Raw genomic sequence first — 19,231 nt, forward strand, 5'->3', positions numbered from 1 at the left:
CCATTTGGCTTTCCCTTTCTATGAGTAACAGCATGAAAATGAGCCAGGCTCTATAGCTGAGTCACAGCAAGTGAATATAAACTTCCTCTGCAGACCAGAAGAACCTGGGCAGGTGGAGGAAGAGCTCTGTGTATTCTTCTGCCCTAGATAAACACAGCATCTTGCATCCATGGAGTGGTGCAAGTCCTGCTCCAGGGCCTGGGATCTGCAAGCCCATCCCAAAGGAAGACCCAGTGGTGGAAACATACAATAAACATATGACAGCATCTGCCTTCTGTTTCCTGTGCTCTGTACAGATTATCTCTCTCTGCAGATAACCCTGCCCTCCTCAGAGGGAAAGCTGAGGTTTGTGCTTTTTTAATGTCTGCTGCGACCAGCGACAACTCGAATCAGCTCATTCTGTATCTGTTCTCAGCCCATGTGCAAAACCACATCTCAGCACCATCCGCGGGGCAACTCAAGCAATGTGATCACACATCTGCCCAGGGTTGTTTGCTCCCTCATCCCTCTTTCTATGAGCACACAGCACTGAAGCCAGAAGCAGGACAGCAAAGGACTTTCTGCATTCACATATGCTCTCTTCACAAACAGAGCAGAGCTGACGCCCAGCTGAGCTCCCCCACCTCCTCTCCACTGATGTCATTATTTTCCATGTTGCTTCTTGTGGCCAGAAGTGAGGAAGCCCCTGGAATGCAGCAGCCCATGTAGAAGCTGTTTCTGCATTGACTACCAGTATCTCTAGCAGCAGACTTTAAAGGGAAGCCCGGTGGGCTGCAATAAAATAAAAAGTCGCCAGGATGCGATTTGACATCAGCAGAGCTCCTTGTTCAGCTCATGACTCCAACTGCTGTCTTAACCCCCTTCCCCTGCCTCCAATTCCAAGACCATGAAATTACTCATTAGGCTTGGAACAAAACTCTTTTTGGTGCACTTGCATGTGGCTGGAGACAGAGACAGATGTTTTGGGCTCTGGAAGAAAATTGCTGCAGGGAGAGAAATAAAACACTCCCAAAGCTGCACTGCTGCCTCCTGGCAGTGTGCTTCCCTGCTCCTGTTGCACTCCATGGTTTACTGTGGAATCAGAGGAGAAGGGAGTGATGGCATCACAGCTCAGTGAGCCTTTCCTTCCATCTCACTTTTGTTAAATGCTCAAACACAACATTTTTCTACTTCAGATTTTGCACAGAGTCCCACAGCATGACATAAGAGCAGCTCAGGGCTGTGCCGCTGGGAGTAGGTTTCAGTGCTTCGGGTTTATGGTTATAAAATCCTGCATTTCAGCTGCAGTTTTGTCCTGAAAAAGGCAGGGAAAAGACTGCCTTTAAGAGCCAGACAGTCCTCAGAGACCAAGGAAGCAGAGGATGCTGCCTCTCTTTACACATGCAAGAGAAAGAGAATAAAACATTGCCTGCAGGCATGTCAGCAAGGGGATTAGGATTCAGTATCCGATTATTGCTTGGTTTACAGGATGCAGCCGTTCCCACCTCCCATAACCAAACACTTGCTCAGCTAAGCATCACATTCCAGCCAGGGAGGGCTGGGATCATGCTTGGACCAGTGAAGGTCAAAGATCAAGAGGAGTGACCTGATCATCAGGAACAACCCCAGCCACTGCACTAACTGAGTGTAAGCTTCACTTTCAAAGCTACATAGAAGCTTAAACCCATTTATCTTCTCAAGGGATTTAGAGGCCTATCGACTTTGGGAAGTGAGAGTGACAGGAGAAAGAAGTTTAAAATCACCAGTTGAAACTTCCAGTTGCTGTTAACATGGATAGAACTATCTGTGTCAACCCCATGGAGGAGCATCTTGCTCACTCACCCACCCTCTCACATGTCCTTGAGACTCTTCCTTAAAAACAAACAAAAAAACCCTTCAATTTCTCTAACATGTGACTTCCTCCCAATCCCATAATACTGGATTATTCCTAAGCCTAGACAGAGAACATAATTTGGTGATAGAGGCTGCTTCCTGAGCTAGGAGCAACAGCTCTGCTGGAATACCTCATTCTGCATTGTCTGAAACACTACACAGGATGAGCTGAGTCTGGGAAGACAGGAAAAACAGAATTACAGGCTCTTGAAATGGACACTGACAAAAACCTGAAGCATCGAGCTCACTCAGATGCCGTCTGTGTTTAATCTAGTTGTCAGACAGTCTCTGTTTAACTAAAAATTTGACTTCAGAGTCAGGCCTGAATTATTACTGGCAAAAGCTTCCAAGCTCCACAGGTTCCCCTAACAAGCTGTTCCTCTGTGGAAGCCTTGCAAGGAGATGAATACAGCCTTTGAGGAAAGGGCTGGATCCCTTCTCAGGCTCCCACAGGGGGTTTGTGGAGTCCCGTTAGGTGTCCAGGGTTTCTGAAAGCTTCATATGTTGACTGTTAGAAGCTACAGGGCTGATGTTTGTGTGTATTACTGGGATGTTCCCAGAGCAGTTTTGGCTCCACAGCATGTCACAGCAACAGTTATCAAAGAAAGCACCAAAAATAACCTAATCTACACAACAACTAAAAGCCTAGCCTGGACAAAAAATAAATAAGATGGAGCCACACGTGAAGCCATGTAGCCAGAGCTCTAACATGTATTCCATTCTCATGGGACATAGCTGGAAGCACAGCTTGCAAACACAGCTGCTATGCTTAGTCCCTTTCCTAGAGCAGGGACATAAAGCAGCACAAATACACAATTCCTCATGGCATCAACGGCAGACACCATGTTGCCCAAAGGATCTGGTTTAGGTGCTGCTATGCAGAGCCCATGGGTGCTATCTCAGCACATTGCACTCTTTGGCACCCAGTCATGTCAAAAGTCCATCAGCACTGAAAAAGGAACGTGGTCATCCCCACTTCCATGCAATATTCAGTTTCCTGACTGTGGCAGTATATGTCAGAAAAGACAATCCTCTAGGGCAGGAGGCTGTTCTCTGAGCACAGCTCCCCCACTGTGGGCAGCTCCTGGGAAACACAGGCTTGGCTTCCCGGACTACAGGAAGCTGCAGGCAGGAGGAGCCACCTTCCAGGTTTGTTTCCAAAGGAAGATTATAAATTAAAGTCCAACTTGCTAAACCTTTAGGTAAGCAACTGTTTCTGCATAAACACATACTAGTTTGTGGGCTGTATTACATGGATAGCTACAAATTTGACTGACATGAAAATCACAGTGTATCCAACTAAACCAGAGAGCAAACAGAGGCACATTTTTAAATGGCAGGAATTTAAGCAGCCTGAGTCTATTTTTGAATGGAGGTTGAAAATAATTATTATCCTAAACTAACACATAAAAATTGTGCATGCAAGGTAAGAGCACAAAATGCTATGCCAGAGAGCTTCACTTCTAATTGAGAAAGAGCATGTAGGCTCAGCAAAAATTATTCTTCAAGTGAAATAAAGTTGAAAATTTTAACACCTTTCTGAAGATGGGGTCAATATCTGGAATATATTACTAGAAGAGCTCAAATTATGACCTCGCCCTGTCATTCATTATGCTACAACTTTAGTGGAAAAATCCTAAAGCTCTTCTAGGTCTGTTAGGTAAGAAATGGATCACTAGGCAAGTGTTCAGTGTCGTTAATAAATCCTTGCAGCATTCTGTACTTAGTATCAGCAGAAAGTCTTCGGCCCTTCCACCCCTGAACACGTACCTATTTAGCAAGGACAGAAGGAACTGCCTACAATGCTTTTCTTTCTGCCCACTGGAAACACCCAAGCCCACAAACAGCTGCAATCTTTCAGTACATCTGCACTACTTCTTTTCCAAAGTCAGCATGAAGCAGCAAAAAGCTGTAGGTGATCAGTCCTGGCTGATTCAAGCTCTGGAAGAGGTGCAGACGACTACATTAACAGCGGCAGGTTAATTCCGAACAGCTTTCCATCCAAGGATTTCTTTTACAGTGTAACAAAAGACTAGCCAGAGCCAGAGGTTCCACCCAAGGCTGGGATGCCCAGTATTTATGAAGGGATTATTTTCTGCCTTATTCAGGGCAGTTTCCCCAGCCCCCAGGCACTGGGGTACCCTGTGGGAGGGGCTCAGCCCTTCTCAGCCATTCCTGCTGGCACCATTCCCATTTGTCTAAAGACACTTAAATATTCATCGAGAGAGAGAGAGAGAGCGAGCAAGACTGTCTCGCCTGGTGCACAGACTGCTCTCCAGGGAGACAGGACACCTGCCTTCTCCACTCCCTGCTCCATCAAATCCATTAATTATTTAAAATAACAGGAAAGAGCAAGAAAAACTCTGCACCAGACATGCTCGCAGCCTGCCGATTATGGTACTCTCTGGGGTCATGTGGAGACCAGGGTCTGCATCTCCCCTCCAGCAGAAGTAAGGATCAAACCTAGCTTTCCCCCTTCCTCGGGGAGGATGTTCTACCCATTGAGCTATTGTACAGAAGAAGAGCTTCCCCTTTATCCAGACAGACCTTATGTTTGCTTTTCTGACAGAGAGGGATTTTTAAAAATTTGAATAAAAGGAAAACAAAACACAAACCCAAAGCTTTGAGACCAGCAGCTAGCCACAGACCCCCACATAATCTGGGTCGGCTCAAGAGCTTAAGAGTCTACCTCCCCAGGCCAAGCCCTGCTCGTGGTCCCCACAGCAGGACTACTTGGCCACAGAGACCCTCAGCAGTGGGCTTCATACGATGGAAACCACTGGCTCAGCCCTGCTGCTCCCTGCCCCGAAGACAGCTCTGGTGTAGCTGTGGCCTCAGAAGAACATTTCTGGAGGAGCAGAGGGTCTCCTCATCTCCGCCTCCCCCGGGGGCACTGCCTGACTCTCCGCATCGCCCACCACGCTCTCGCAGGAGCAGCACGGACCCGCACAAGGGTCCCCGGGACAGGAGTGTTCCCCCCAAACTGGCGTGAGCCCAGGGAACAGCCCTGGCTGCACCCTGGAGCTCATCGCTCGCTGCGGCAGAACATGGCGGGTGAACAGCACTGGCCCCCTCGTGTGGTGGCCGGCACCGGTGTGTCCCCGCAGCCCAAACCCGCGCCGAACGGGAGGCTGGAGAGCAGGGCAGGCTCCTCCGGGGGTCTTGATGAGGGGGGGAGAGGGGCCCAGGACAAGGACCAAGTCTGTAGGCCAACATGGTGCAGGGAGGGAGCACAGATCCGCTGTCACCTCTCCTATCCCGAGACAGCAGCAAAGAAACCTGCCTTTCTGCTCCTGGGCACTGGGAAGCCACACACAGAAGCTGAAGTCCTACCTATTGTGATTTAAGCCCAGTCCTGCTAATCATCCTCCCAGTGGTTTAAACCCACCCTGGGTTTGTAGAACAGGTTATTCCTTTCTCCTCACACCACTTTTCTGTTAACTTGATGACCAACAAACGGCATTTGCCCCATCAACCTGAGGCATCAGTCAAGGTGTCACCCCGTATCGGTTGCAAGACTGAGTCCAAGCAAACAAAGGAAAGGCAAGAAAATGCAAGGAGCAGGGACCCCTTGTGTGCCACACTTACCCTGACAAATCAGATACGGAGGGAAAGCTGTGGGGGCCAGACCTAGGCCAGACACCTTGCACAAGAAATGGCTGTGGCAGAGGAGTGGCCCCCATGGAGCTCCAGGGCAGATTTGCTGCCAGGAGAGCCACTACCTGGGACTTTGTGAAGGGACAGCAGCATGTCCCAGCCTGGAGATGGACAACACCGACTGGACCAAGCACCCAGTTTTGTCATTTTTCTGCTCTTTTGGACCTTTTTTTTTCCTGTTTACCTCAGACCTCCCTGAAAGAGGTGTGATTCTTCTCGCAACCTCTGCTCAGCCATTGCCTGGTTTCTTCCTCCTCATACTATCAAAACGTAAAACAAAAGACAAAACCAGATCCAGAAGCTGAAATAGGAGAACTAAAACTCCGGGCGAAGAGCACTTTTAATCCTGGCCTGCACCCGCTGCCTTGCGCAGGCCGTGTGGCAGGGAAGAGCCCCTCATCCCCTGGAAACGCCAAACCCTCAACTCTGCTTTTGGGAAATAGAAAAAAAAAAAAAAACAACAACCCACCCCGTATTTCCCACAGGATAGAAATCCCTGCCCTCCAAAATCGGTCTGGAAACAGAATTAAACCGCCTACGGCCTCCAAGCAACAGCCCTGAGCCGAGCTGCGCTGAGGTAACAGCTCTGCGGGCCCCTCACCGACATGGCGGCAGCGGGGGTTCCCTCCTTCGGGGCATCCCGAAACGGCCCCGAAAACGTCGCCTCTGTCAGGAAGGGGCTCTTATTTTCTTTTCTTCTCCTTTAACGAGCAGGGAAAGGGGCGTTCTGCAGCGGCGGCAGCCAGCCAGCCCGCCCCGGAGGCGGGAGCGCTGGGCCGGCCATGGGCGACGAGCGGGCCTGGGAGGGCGGCAGCCGTGAGTGGGGCTGAGGCGGGAGCTGCGGGCGGGGTGGGGGGCGAGCTGGGATGGGGGGCGGGCTGGGGTGGAGGACGGGCTGGGCTGGGGGGCGAGCTGGGATGGGGACGGGCTGGGGTGGGGGGCGAGCTGGGGTGGGGACGGGCTGGGGTGGAGGACGGGCTGGGGTGGGGGGCGAGCTGGGGTGGAGGACGAGCTGGGATGGGGATGGGCTGGGCTGGGGGGCGAGCTGGGCTGGGGGACGGGCTGGGGTGGGGATGGGCTGGGGTGGGGGGCGAGCTGGGATGGAGGACGGGCTGGGGTGGGGGGCGAGCTGGGATGAGGGACGGGCTGGGATGGGGACGGGCTGGGGTGGGGGGCGAGCTGGGCTGGGGTGGGGGGCGAGCTGGGATGGAGGACGGGCTGGGATGGGGATGGGCTGGGGTGGGGGGCAAGCTGGGATGGAGGACGGGCTGGGTTGGGGGGCGAGCTGGGATGAGGGACGGGCTGGGATGGGGACGGGCTGGGCGGCCCCCTGAGGGGGGACGTGTGCGGGAGAAGGGCGGCCGGCGGCCCTGGCTGCCCCCGGAGAGGGGAATCTGGAAAGGCCGAGATGCTTCACAGCGTGACCAGACGTATGACAATCCATTCAGAAACCAAGTCAGTGTAGAACCCAGCCGGGAATGCAGGCTGCTGTTGCCTCAAAGCATCCCCGTACCCCTAAGATGCTGCAAATAACACCAGTCCCCCCCACGCCGGCCTCCCCCAGCTGTCCCGGGGTTGTCTTTGTGTCCCACAGCCTCGGGGAGAGCCCAGAGGGCTCTTTCATCTCCTTTGCTGCTTTTTGAAATTTCTTGCATAATAAATTGCCTGTGAGCTGGTGTGTTGCACTGAGGGTAAATAAATTGTTTTCCCTGCAGTTTGGGATAGTTGAGTTAATATTCAGTATCCTAAGGTATGAAATATCCTGGAAAGAGAAGGAAAAACAGCTAAATACCTTCTGAAATGCTGCTGTTGCACAGGTGTATGCCATGATGAGGCTGGGTTTACATTTACCAGGGTAGCTTTGCTGGGGTAGACACTAAGTAGGAAACTCAGCCCCTCAGTTTCCCATGTATTGCTGAAAATACTTAAATTTTAGCTTCTACAGCCTTAGTGATGCAAGGTTTGTTACTGCATCTTCACAGGTGGAGGGAAGAATAAATAAATCAAGGGGCTGTTTGGCATTTCTTCAATGATGCTTTGTGTCATAAAATGTAAGAACGTTTTTCTGTCACCTGCAGAGCAGAAGCAGCAATATTTGCTTAACTGAAATATAGGATTTACTTCACTGAATGGAAGTAAGCATTTGCAAGGAGGTAGTATGTGTGTAGCCATTGGTCAATAATTAACATAAACCTTGAGAGCCTCCCTGAGGGGCTGCATCAGGCCCAGAGTCACAGCTTTGCTCTTGTTTCTTGGCAGGAAGGTTTGTTCGATCAAGAAGATTGCTGGGGCAAGCCCCAGCATGGAGACTAAACACCTTTGAATTGTGCCTAACTGTGCAGGACAAACAGTGCAGGTTGTGGTAAATTATGCCCAGAACTGCCACATTGAGATGCAACATTAATCACAGGCCAGGCTAGCAGTTTTGTGCTGCTTGGCTCACCAGGTTGCCCGGAGGGGGACAGAAGGACCATGTGTTAAGGCCTCCTTGTAGAACAGTGGGATTTAGTGGAAGGATGAAGGAAAGGGTCTGTGTCATCTGCCCAAGCCCTCACACCAGCTCTGGACCCAGGAGGATGTCCAGAGGATGTGGACCTAACAGATCAAAAGGTTTTGCAGCTAGAGCAAGCCCATGCAGAGAAAGACCCTGAATTAGAAGAGAAGCTGGTAGGACTGGAAGAGCACTGATGTGGCACAGGGATACTTGGGGAAGGGAGATAGTGGGAGAGGGCAAATCCAGCAAACGTGCCAATGGCTATAGGGCTGGGATTCTTGCTGGAAGAATCTTTCTGCATTCATCTGTCCTTGAAGCCAGCAGGGCTGGTGACATAAAGGAGAGGTTTATTGGGGCATGCTGCTCTGTGCCCCCTGCCAGCACTGTTTTAATGCCTCCTCTTCTGTCTCTGCTGCAGTGCTTCATTCAGAGAAGGAATTCCATGATGCAGCGAAGTGTAATGACACGGCCAGGATGGAGGAGCTCATCACGAGGGGGGTTGACATCAAAGCCAAAACCAATGTAAGTCCTGGGTTTTTCCACCTCTAAGCTGCTGGATGTGCTGAGGGTGTGCTTCAGAACTGCAGCTCCTTAACAGTACTCTTCTCGTTAGCTGTTCACCTATTCAAAGCTTTAAAATACAGTGCCCAGTGCCAAGTAGGGCCTGTGGCAACTGAGCAGTTTCAGAAAATGCTGAAACCCACAGCACTGTCATCCTGGTCAGACCGGCAAGTTGCAAGGGCTGAGGGAGAGTCAAAATTTATGGTTCCCTGTAGAGCCCCTGTGCCAGATACACATGGCTGCAATGACAGGCTTTGACTTTGCTGTCTCAGAACTCAGCTTCTGGTGCAGGTCTCCACTTGTTGACCAGTAGATTCCTGGAAATACAGGATTGCACCCATCCCTACTGTTTCAATCTGTCCATTTATGGCCAGTGATGTTTCTCATTCCTGTGCTGTCAGTATAGCCCAAAACTGCAGTTTCTGAGTAGAAGGTGACAGCACCTGCCTGCCTGAGCAGAGAGCAAAGAGGCAGAGGGCTGTGTCCAAAGAAAACCCTGCACAGTGCGGGAATTCTGGCTCAATGGATGGCAAAGGAGGTTGTGGCCTTCAGGAAGGCTGGTGGATGCACACACTCTGCATACCTCTGCCTTCCCTCTCCTCTCTTTCCTTGCAGACAGACCGGACTGCTCTGCATTGGGCTGCAGGAGCAGGGAACGTGGATGCCGTGCGTCTGCTCCTGGATCACGGCGTCCCAGTGGATGACAAAGACAGTGTATGATGGCAAATCTCCCTTGTGTGTCCTGCAGACATGTTCTGTGTTGGGGTGCTGTGCTGGCAGTTACAGACTGCACCTTAACCCTGGGTGGGTGGCACAAGGCAGTGCCTGGGGAGCTGTGGCCACCCTGCTGAGGCAGGCGCAGCAGCTTTCTGGAGGAAGCCTTGCCAACAGCTGTGTCTGTGCTCCTCTCTTGGCCTTTTCCTTCTGTGCACAGTGACTGGGAAGTAGGCTGGTAGAATCTCTGAGGTTTCCTGCATAGCATGGGGATGCTTGGCTTCTTCTGGTCACGTTGTTGAGGCTGGTGGAAAGGCAGTGACAGCCAGCAAGTTCTGTCTTCCCCATAACAGCTGGGCTAATACCATTGACTAGGATGTGGCAGTCGAGAGGCAGGTCTCTGCTCAGCTGCTGTGACCATCTGTGGCAGGAATAGGAGCAATTGGAGAAAGCTAAAAAAAACAAAAACCCAAAGAGAAACAAAAATATTTGGAGAGCTTCGTGAAGGTAGAGGGACAGCTTCCCTCCAGGGTGGGGGTGGTGCTGGCTGCAGTTTAGCTGTGAGTCTCTCTCTCTTCTCTTCCACCCAGTTTGGAATGAATGCACTTCTCCTGTCTGCCTGGTTTGGCCACCTCCGTGTCCTGCAGATCCTTGTCAATGCTGGGGCCAAGATTAACTGTGTCAATAGGGTGAGAGTCATCCTACCTGGGTCCATCATCCAGCTCCAGAGAGTGAGGGGGGGGAGAGAGGCTGTGCTCTCAGGTAATTGTGTGTGACAGCACCTGCCATGAGGACTGCCAGTGGCACTTCTGCCTCAGGTGTAATAACTGTAGCCAAGAGATGGACACAGCTTCCTCAGCTCAGTGCGGAGGTGGAAGGGTTTGGGAAATGGGTTTAGTGAATCAGCAATCTGTGTATTTTAGAATAGATCTTGGCTGGGAAATGAGCACTGATGCTTCTATTATAACTAGCTTGTGCTGCACACAGCAAGTTTTGCCCTAGAGTTGCAGGGAGGCATGGAATGGGTCTCTGATAACAGGAACAGGTTGTTAAAGAGACTGTCCTGCAGTCTTGGACTTGTTAAACGAACAGTCCTTTGTCTCCTCTCCAGAATGGCAGGAACCTGCTGCACTGTGCAGCTCAGAGGGGACACATCCAGGTGATGGAGTTCATAATGGAGGTCCTGGAGGACATGTGTGTGGATAAGACTGACAAGGTAGGAAGGCTCTTCCCCGCTTTGTTTCATGAGATCTTACCTTGCTCTGCTGCACTTAGCAGGAATGTTGGCCTTGGTCTTAGGAAGAGACTGAGTCAGATACTACTCCTGAAGAACCAAGGGTATCCCACACAGGCGCTGGCCTTCCTGCGGAGGGAGGGTTAGCAATGATAAGGATTCTGGCTCTGATCAAGCTTCAGCAGCCAAGGCTTCCCAGTGTAGCTTTTTGCAGAACTAATTCAGGAATTTTGGTGTCCTCCTCTTGTGCAGCTGATGCTCCTGGGTGTACTGTATGTAAGCAATAACCAAGGGTAACCCTCTCCCAGCATCTTCCAGCATTAGCTGATCTGTTCCTGAAGACAGTCTAGGAGTACACAGGAGCTGGCACATGCTCTTTTCCACTCTGAGGCCTTCATGGTTCCCAGAATTGATCCCCACTTTGATGCTTGGGAGGTAAATGAGGCAACAAGAGATCTGCCTTTCTCCCTTTCCCCAAAAGGGCTTCTAACTCATTTGATAACTGGGGACACAGATATTGGTTATGTTTTTTTATCTGTAGTTACTTTTAGTAAACTATTTACTTACCTTTATCTGTATGAAGTAAACCCTGAAAAGATCCATTTTCCAGTGTTTGGTGAGACCAAAGTGCTTGGAGTTGTTGGGCCCAGGGGGTAGTTCTGTTCACCTTGTTTCGTTGGGGTCATCCCAAATGTAAATCAGGAGAGAAGTTAACAGCAGAATAAAATATAACTGTTTTGAAAGTGCAGCCCTTTTTCCCCCCTGGGGAATGGGTTGTCACTGAAGGCAGCATTATATTGCTTGCAGCAGATGGTCTGATCTTGTCCTTTCTGAGCCTTTCTTGGACTGTGGTTTTTTTCCTTTTGAAGATGGACAGGACAGCGTTTCACCTGGCTGCAGAGCATGGGCAGCTGGAGGTGGTGGAGTTCCTAATTCGACTGGGTTGTTCTCACAGTGCCAAAGACAAGGTATGGGCATAAGACACCTGGTAGGGAGGTGAAGTCCAAGGATTAGAGGATGTGAAAGCTGGGAAACCAGTTACCAAAGAGGCTCATACAGACAAGTTGTCAGCAGTTGTAACTATTGCTGAGGTGTGTCAGGACTTTTCCTCCCTATCCTCTTGCAAGCCCTTCGCACCTCAGTCCATGTTGGATTTCTCTCCAGGACTTTACATATATGCATGAAATGATGTTTACTTCCAGGAAGAAAATACAGCATTGCATTTAGCTGCTAAAAATGGACATTGCTCTGTGCTGCAGAAGATTATTGATGCTGGAGTGGGCCTTGATGGAAAGAACTTGGTAAGTACATTTAAATGAAATGAAAACCACATCAGTTTCACCCTTTCCCTCCCTAGAAATACTCTCCTGCCACAGTCATCAGGCTAGATAGTCAATATTGACAAGAGAGGTTTAGGAAATAGCTGATTTTATCTAAAGCATATGTGTGTAAATGCAGATCACACTGGCAGAGGATCAGGCAACATCCTTTTTGAATCCAATTCTAAAGTGTTGCCTTTTCTTCTGCTGTATCTGCTGACCTACCTTATCGCTCCATTTAATCTCCCTTTTTCTCTCTGACCCTTGTGCCTAAATTGTTACTGAGTGAGTTTTAAACTAAACTTCACTGTGCTTTATAGTATTGACTTAGTCACTGAACATATGAACCTTCTCTTTGAGATCTTTCTTTGACAGACCTGCTTTGGAAAATTATGGGGCTGGAACACAGTTAAAGATTTAGATAGCAAATATTGGCTTAGTAGCACTGTTATTTATTCCAGGGCACACTCCCAATTAAGTTTATCAGCAATTTTTAAAGTTTTATTTGGTTACTGTCTTTGAAAAGTGTATTTGATTGTGATTAAGATCTAAAAGAAAGGGGAAACCACCTTCTGTGGCAACTCTGGTAGCATTTATCTTCTCCCAGATGAGGTGCCCTTTGTTATTATTGCAAAGAGCAATAATAAAACTAGATTAAATCACTCAGCAATTTTGTTTGTTTCTTGTAAATAAGTGAGCTGCAGCTCTCAGAAGGGAGAAGCAGTAGTTGAGGGCCCTAGGTTTCCAGTTCTGCCTATGGCTGTCTCTGACCTACTCCAGGAAAATGGTTTGTCTTCGTTGTCCATGTGAAATCCCGTTTTGCTTGCTAATAGGCTAAAGAGGAGAAAAGATGATGAGCAAGATGTCTGTCTTGTGACCCATGGGCCAGCAGTTTCCTGTGGCATAAGGACAGAGTGATACCCTGATATGTCAGGGGCAGATAATTGTGTCCTTTCTTTTCCTAACAACTGCCCAGGCCCTCAGAACTGGTATTTTAACATGTCATGGATTCAGAAGATGAGGTAGAGCCTTGGTCATTCTGCTGCTCTGTCTTAGCCTTGTCTACAGCAATGCTGCTTGTCTCCTTTTTTCCCTTGTCCAGGAAGGACTTACAGCTCTGCACCTGGCTGCTGAGTGGGGTCACAGTGACTGTGTGAAGCTGCTCTTGGAAGCAGGTGCTGATGTCAATGCCCAAACCCAGGTGAGCTCCATGGAGGTGATTCCACTTCCAAACACCACTTTGTGGATTTTTGCCCAGACCCATCCCCATTATCAGGTGAGGCTGTGTGGAGCCCAGTGCTTCAGAGGCAGAGCAGGGAGTCCAGAGGAAAGTAACATGTGGCTTTGTACAAAAAGGGGGATGAAGTTCCCTGGGACCCATTTGGCTGTGGAGACAAACCATGAATTTGTCAGTATGGGGGTGTGGGGCTCTTGCAGGAGGGAAGCAGGGAGATCTCTGTGGACAGTCTGTAACAACTGCAGCCTCTGAGAAGCCCTGACTAATGCCCATCTTTTCTGCTGTGCCTCTCAGAAGAAGATGAACTGCCTTCATTATGCAGCCCTGCACGGCCATGAGGAGATAGCCAGGATCCTGGTGGAGGCAGGAATCCACGCAGACGCTGTGAATCACGTAAGTCCTGCTCCGCGCTCTCATTGCTCCCAAAAAGGCAAAGCCAATTTGTGGAGCTGTGCCAGAGCACAAAGCAACTCTGCAAGGGCCAGTGCTGCTGTGGGGGCTGTGCTCATGGAGCAGTACCTGCAGGCTGCCCCCAGTCCAGGCTGGCAGCTGGCTTAGAATAAGACAGGCTGGGCAGAGCGTGGTCCTTTCGGTGCCATGAGCTCAGCTTTTCCTAAGGGCAGGATCTTCTTTCCACAGCAAAACGCATCAGCGACGCACATTGCGGTGCTGCAGAACTTCCCAGCCATGGTGAAGCTCTTCATCGAGGCAGAGTGTGACCTTGACATTCCAGATATTGTAAGATTGCAGCTCCTGTTTTTGTCTTTGAAATGGGAACTGGTTTTGTGGGGGATCTGATCACCTTGGGGACAGGATCAAAGAGGAGTACTTTAAAATCGGGAAAACCTGGAAGCGCAGCTTAAGAAATATGAAACCTGTGAAATGAGAAGAGTGTTGCAGTGAGGTAAGTGCTTGATGGTGTTCAACACGGGCTGTGCCATGCCCCTGGGACCTGAGCACAGTGACACTGCATAGTCAGGCTCTCTGCTCCCTGCTGGAAGCAAGTGGGAGGAATTTCAGGCCAGAGGATATTCTGCAAAATGTTTATGGGGCTGAGAATGGGAAGCAAGCCTGGAGGTAGCTGGTTCTCTCACCAAGTTGTAATTTTATGAATGAGGGGCTTTGTGTGGCTTGTTTGTAATGTCTCTGTTCATGTTCATTCTTGTAGTGATGTTCTCTCCTGATGACACCACAGAATTGCCACATTTTGTGTTTGGTTTTAGTTGTTTCCATTGAACAGGCCCAAGGTGCATCCAGCTTATAGTGCATACACATCAACCCAGCCTGTGTCCTAGGAACAAAAAATGGGCTCAGGTCCTTTCCTTGGCCAAACTATCTGCAGAGATTGTTTAAATAACAGGAAATAATATAGTGCTGTAAGTGTCTGTAGAGAGCTTTATGGAACTGAAGATATTCCTTCTTTGGACTGAAATGTTACTAGGAAGGCTTCCTAGTGATAGGACAGACCAGTTCTGCTTAGCCTGAGGAAATCAACTCCCGTTTGAGGTAGAAGGGTGTTTAGCCCTCACTTTAAAAGGGATAGAGAGGAAAGGAGGGCAGAGCTGTCGTGTTCCTACAGTGCTTCCTCCTGGTATTGTTCTGTCCTATCCTTCCAGCTTCACACTTGTGCTTGTCTGAAATGTAGTCCTTTCACTCTCCTTCTGCAGAGGCAGCAGACCCCGCTCCACATCGCAGCGGAGCACGGCAGGCAGGACATTGCTGAGATGATTCTCATTGCAGGAGTTAATCTGAAGCTAACAGACAAGGTAAGTGTCTCCAGGGATTGAAAAGATTCTGTGGGGGCATGGAGGGAAAATATGGATGGTCTTTGCCACTGTATTTCATAATTTTTAAGGCTAGTAATATTAAAACCTAGATATTTCCAGGAATAAAGCCTTGAAACACGGCTGAGGAGGTGATTTTGGTGTGTTTTTCAGGAAATAAGTGCCTGGTTCTTAGGAAGGTAGAAAACAGTTCACACAGTGAGCAAACTTTTTCTTCTCAAAGTTTTTCTAGTTTCTTCTACTTGTGCTATCATGCACACTAATATCAAAGATCTTCTCAAATAACGATAGATAATACACCTCAAGAATTAGAGTGCACGTGATTTAATAGGTTAAAAGTAGCTGGTTGGTACGGATCTGGCACCAGTGTCCGGGGCTGTTGCCCTCTAATTAAATCAAAAGGAATTCGAGAGGAATCAGCAAGTTGCCTGCAGCCTGGAAGCGTGATATGTGCCCAGAAAATGCTGAAGGGGCTTGGGCCGAGATAGAACTCGCGTCTGCGTTCGCAGTGGGTTAAAGCCCACACAGACTCGAACCTGGATGGAATGGCCTTCAGCTGCGGTGAGCGTTTGCCCCCTTCCAGCGCCCTGCGGAACTGCAGCGAGACTCGGCACAGGGAAAGACTTCACACCTTTCTGTGTGAAACAGGGTTTCTGCTCCCATCTGGGACTAGAACCGTTCTCCTGAGCATGCCCGATGGCCGGACTGTCTGGCTTTCCTTCATGCAACTTTTAAATCTTGTTTCTTTCTGCTACACGCTTTTAGATACAAGTACAAATATCCCCCTCGTGCCAACTCCAAAGTCAGGTTTGTGTAAGGCATGTGGTTACATTTTCATTGTCCCATCAGCCTGCATTTCTCCAAGGAGACCCTTTCTAATCATGTCTTTGGGAGCCTGTAAAATTAAAGAGGTTGTATAAATCAGTTCAGCTCCACGTGAAAGCAAACCTGCTGTGCAAAAGGCTATGAAATGCCTTGGCTTGTGGTGCTGAGCTGGTCCTTTGATGGCTACAGCCATCTGGGAGCCTGAAAGCAGCCTGCCATCCACTGTGGGTCACAGGATGCATTCCCACCTGCTCCTGCCAATGGGCAGATCCCTGTGACACCTGAGGCGATGCTGCAGAGCCTAGAAGGTGCCTCCCCGTTGCCCTGCATCCACTGCCTGGAAGCTGGCTCACATCCAGGGGTTTGCAGGTGGAGAACAAGGGTCCTTCATCCCAGCTGGGTGTGTTGCTCAACAGGCTGTGCTGCCTGCTACCCCAGACTGCTGGGTGGGCATGGAGATGGTACCTCCTCAGTGTGCAAGGTCTCTTCCAGCTCATTTTTCCCCTTCTAATTTCAGCAAGGGAAAACATCTCTGGATGTAGCTGCCCGAGGCAATCACATCAACTTGGCAGACATGATTATCAAAGCTGATCGGTTTTACAAGTGGGAGAAGGTGAGCAGCTTCCACCACCATCCCCTGTTCTCCAGGGCAGATGTAGCTTTAGCATTGCTGTTGAGAATCCACATCACCAGCTGTCAAAGGGAAAAGAAATACAGGATATCCTGCAACAGCATGACCTCTACTTTCATCACCTTACCTAAGAACAACATAAGTCCTCACCCTGCTAACAACTACTTAAGGCTTTCCTTATTTAAAAAAGCTTCTGTTGTTAAAAAAAGCAGCCTGTGCTCAAAGGAACAGGGGTTTTCAAAGATTCTTTGGGAGCTGTAGGAGGGAGTGGGATAAAATTAGTTCCTTTTCCCAGGAGAAACTGAAGCACTGAGCAGGAAGATGCTTGGCCTGAGGTCACCAAATGACATGTGGGGATTTATTTAGCAGTGGAAGAGAGACAGGGTTGGAACTAGATGATCTTTCAGGTCCCTTCCAACCCAAACGATTCTATGCTTTTATGATTCTGTGAAGAGAATTAAAAACAGTGTGCTGTGCCCAGCTGACCCCCCTGTTCTGGCTTCGCAGGACAATCTGAACAGCGACTCTGACTCCTGGGTGGCAAAGCATTTGACCTTCAAGCAAGATCACAGGCTGGAAACACAGCACATCCGCTCAGTCATGTGGAGATTAGCTACCAAGTACCTCAAACCTGGTGAATGGAAGAAGCTGGCACATTACTGGAAATTCACTGATGGCCACATTAAGGCCATTGAACAGCAATGGACAGGTATAAAACACTGCCCAGATCTTTTCCTTTCTTCACTTGGACTGTGTCTCTAGGAGATAAGTCTGTAGTAACAGCAAAGCATGAATAAAACCAGACTTATTAAAAAAAAACCCAAAAGGTTAGGTTAAAAATTATGTTTTTAATGAATGTGGAGTTATCTACAGGCTGGATTTTGTCTAGGAGTAAAGCCCACAAGCATGGGGGTTGGCAGGTCATTGCTCACTCCTTCTGGGGAGCTCTTGCTACAATTCTTGTTCTGTAGAACAGAAGGAACTTGTTGGGTTTTTTTCTTTTAAGGACCTAACCAAGAAGGCAGTGAAGCCCCATTTAGAATTTGATACATTAGTGGAAGCAGGTTCTAAGTTTCAGAACTAGATCACTGCTGGCTCAGTTACTGTCAGGACTCCTGTGGTTTGCATGAGGAGAGCAAATACTGCTGCAAAGTATTCTGTACTGCCACAAAAGGCTGTCTGACAAGCCCAAGCTGATCCACAGCCCACTCCATGAGGTTTAATGTTAATCTAGCAATCACACCAGGAATTAAGCCAAACTGTACTTTAGAGCCTTCTAGTAAAATCTAAAGAGGAGGGAGGGGTGTCCAAACCCCTCAGTTCAGAAGTCTGTGCTGTCAGGGCTGTGTGCTCTGAGCACAGGGTTTCAGTGGTGGTTTGATCTCACCAGGTAGTAAAAGCTACAGGGAGCATGGCCACCGAATGCTGCTTATCTGGCTCCATGGCGTCGTCCTGGCAGGAGAAAATCCAATCAAGGGATTGTATGAAGGCCTCGTGGGGATTGGAAGGAGAGAGCTAGCAGGTAATACTTTTGTCTTCCCTCAAATAACACACTGTGAGCACTACCTGCATCTGTGATTGCCCAACATAGAGGAAAAACTTCAGCAAAGCCCATTCACAAAGCTGGAAGCCACCCCTCCCTGTCCCCTCTCTCTTGCTACCCTTACATGTCATTTCTTTATTTTCTCTTTTTTTTTTTTATTTTTTTTTTATTAACGAGCACATCCTGCCTCAGCTTTATACTCTGTGAGCAGCAGGACCTTCTCTCTCTCTCTCTCTCTCACAGAAAGCATTCGGAAAAAAGCAAACGCAGACCCTGCCTCTCCACGGAAGTGCACAGCAATGTAACAGCCGGAGGGCACTGGGGCTCCTCCAGCTGGTGGATCCTCAGAGCTACAGAGGAAACATCTGCTCTGCCACTGGCTCAGGTGGCTGCAACCCAAGGGCTTCTTGTCATAGCAGCTGGCATTGCTGCTGCTTCCTTCTTGGGCTGGACAAGGACAAGGGTGGCAGAAAATGCTCATGGTACAAAATGCCTCTTTGCACAGAAGGGAGGGTTTTATCAGCCAGCGGGTGTGGGCTGGGCACTGTCAGAACGGTTCAGCAAGTGAGCCTCATGTCATACTGTGAATATAGGGACATGCTATACTATTTTACTGGAGCTTGTTTACATCACATTTTGTATATACATTTTTAATTGTCAATGTTTTAAGTTATTGAGGGGAGAGCCTTTGTTTTCAGGAGTGTTCTTTACTTACATTTCCTGGAGGAGTGTCTATCACTTCTGTCTTCAGTGTGTTCAGAACTTCCTTATTAGGGTGGAAAGTTAAGAAGAAAAGTCAAGGTGACCACCTGGTCCTTTTGGAACCTGGAGGGTTGTGATCTTTAATGTTTCAACTCTTTACAAGAAGTTTCAGAAAAAACATTAACAAACTGTTCATAAATATACATTAACATACATATGCTGTTTATAAATCAAATAGGTAATTTCTTTCACCCTTAGTTTACAGCTTGAAAGATGTAAGGTAAGAATGGTCACTGGTTATCTACACAGCCTCTGACAGGGACAGAGAGATTTCTCAAATACCAATTTGTCGTGTAATACTTTGTATTTATTTTTTACACTCTTTCAAGAGGAAAATAATGTCTGTGTTGTAATAAATCCAGATGTTACCCTTAACTTTGCATGCTACGTTTTATTAAAAAAGTAACTTGATAATTCTTACCTAGAGCTAAACCAGTGCAACCTTGTAATTAAAGCTTGAGCTGAATTCAGGCAGAAGATGCTGGTTTTCTTAATATCTAGAGGTGTCTGTGGAGGCAAAGCAGAACTGCAGTAAGCTACACTATTCTTCTCTCGTGGTGACAAGAGACACGTGCTGAAATCAAAAGTTTTGTTGAAA

At 48.6% G+C, this 19,231-nt stretch overlaps 1 protein-coding gene across 3 annotated transcripts; it reads left to right on the top strand.

The window, feature by feature from the left end:
• Positions 1 to 6,306: 6,306 nt before the first annotated feature.
• Positions 6,307 to 19,008, top strand: ANKDD1A (ankyrin repeat and death domain containing 1A). Of its 3 annotated transcripts, XM_051628592.1 has the most exons (15): positions 6,307 to 6,345; positions 8,442 to 8,545; positions 9,200 to 9,298; positions 9,889 to 9,987; positions 10,410 to 10,514; positions 11,402 to 11,500; positions 11,735 to 11,833; positions 12,954 to 13,052; positions 13,383 to 13,481; positions 13,728 to 13,826; positions 14,756 to 14,854; positions 16,215 to 16,310; positions 16,836 to 17,037; positions 17,719 to 17,850; positions 18,115 to 19,008. In XM_051628592.1, exons 1-15 carry the CDS (start codon positions 6,312 to 6,314, stop codon positions 18,174 to 18,176), a joined length of 1,527 nt encoding a protein of 508 aa, XP_051484552.1. In that variant the 5' UTR covers positions 6,307 to 6,311; the 3' UTR covers positions 18,177 to 19,008. The 3 variants fall into 3 exon arrangements, with proteins under 3 accessions (XP_051484552.1, XP_051484551.1, XP_051484553.1); XM_051628591.1 differs by lacking the exon at positions 6,307 to 6,345 and having other exon boundaries at positions 8,335 to 8,545; XM_051628593.1 differs by lacking the exons at positions 6,307 to 6,345; positions 11,402 to 11,500 and having other exon boundaries at positions 8,335 to 8,545.
• Positions 19,009 to 19,231: the final 223 nt, after the last annotated feature.

The sequence above is a fragment of the Apus apus genome, chromosome 10 (genome assembly GCF_020740795.1).
Source record: "Apus apus isolate bApuApu2 chromosome 10, bApuApu2.pri.cur, whole genome shotgun sequence".
NCBI lineage: Eukaryota > Metazoa > Chordata > Aves > Apodiformes > Apodidae > Apus > Apus apus.

What these genes read in the sequence shown, in the direction of transcription:
- ANKDD1A (XM_051628591.1), top strand. Translation starts at nt 8,381, where the DNA reads ATGCTGCTCTGTGCCCCCTGCCAGCACTGTTTTAATGCCTCCTCTTCT. An exon ending in ATCTGAAGCTAACAGACAAG is followed by an intron (nt 14,855 to 16,214) that starts GTAAGTGTCTCC and finishes TTCTAATTTCAG; the next exon opens with CAAGGGAAAACATCTCTGGA. An exon ending in TGGAAGGAGAGAGCTAGCAG is followed by an intron (nt 17,851 to 18,114) that starts GTAATACTTTTG and finishes TCTCTCTCACAG; the next exon opens with AAAGCATTCGGAAAAAAGCA.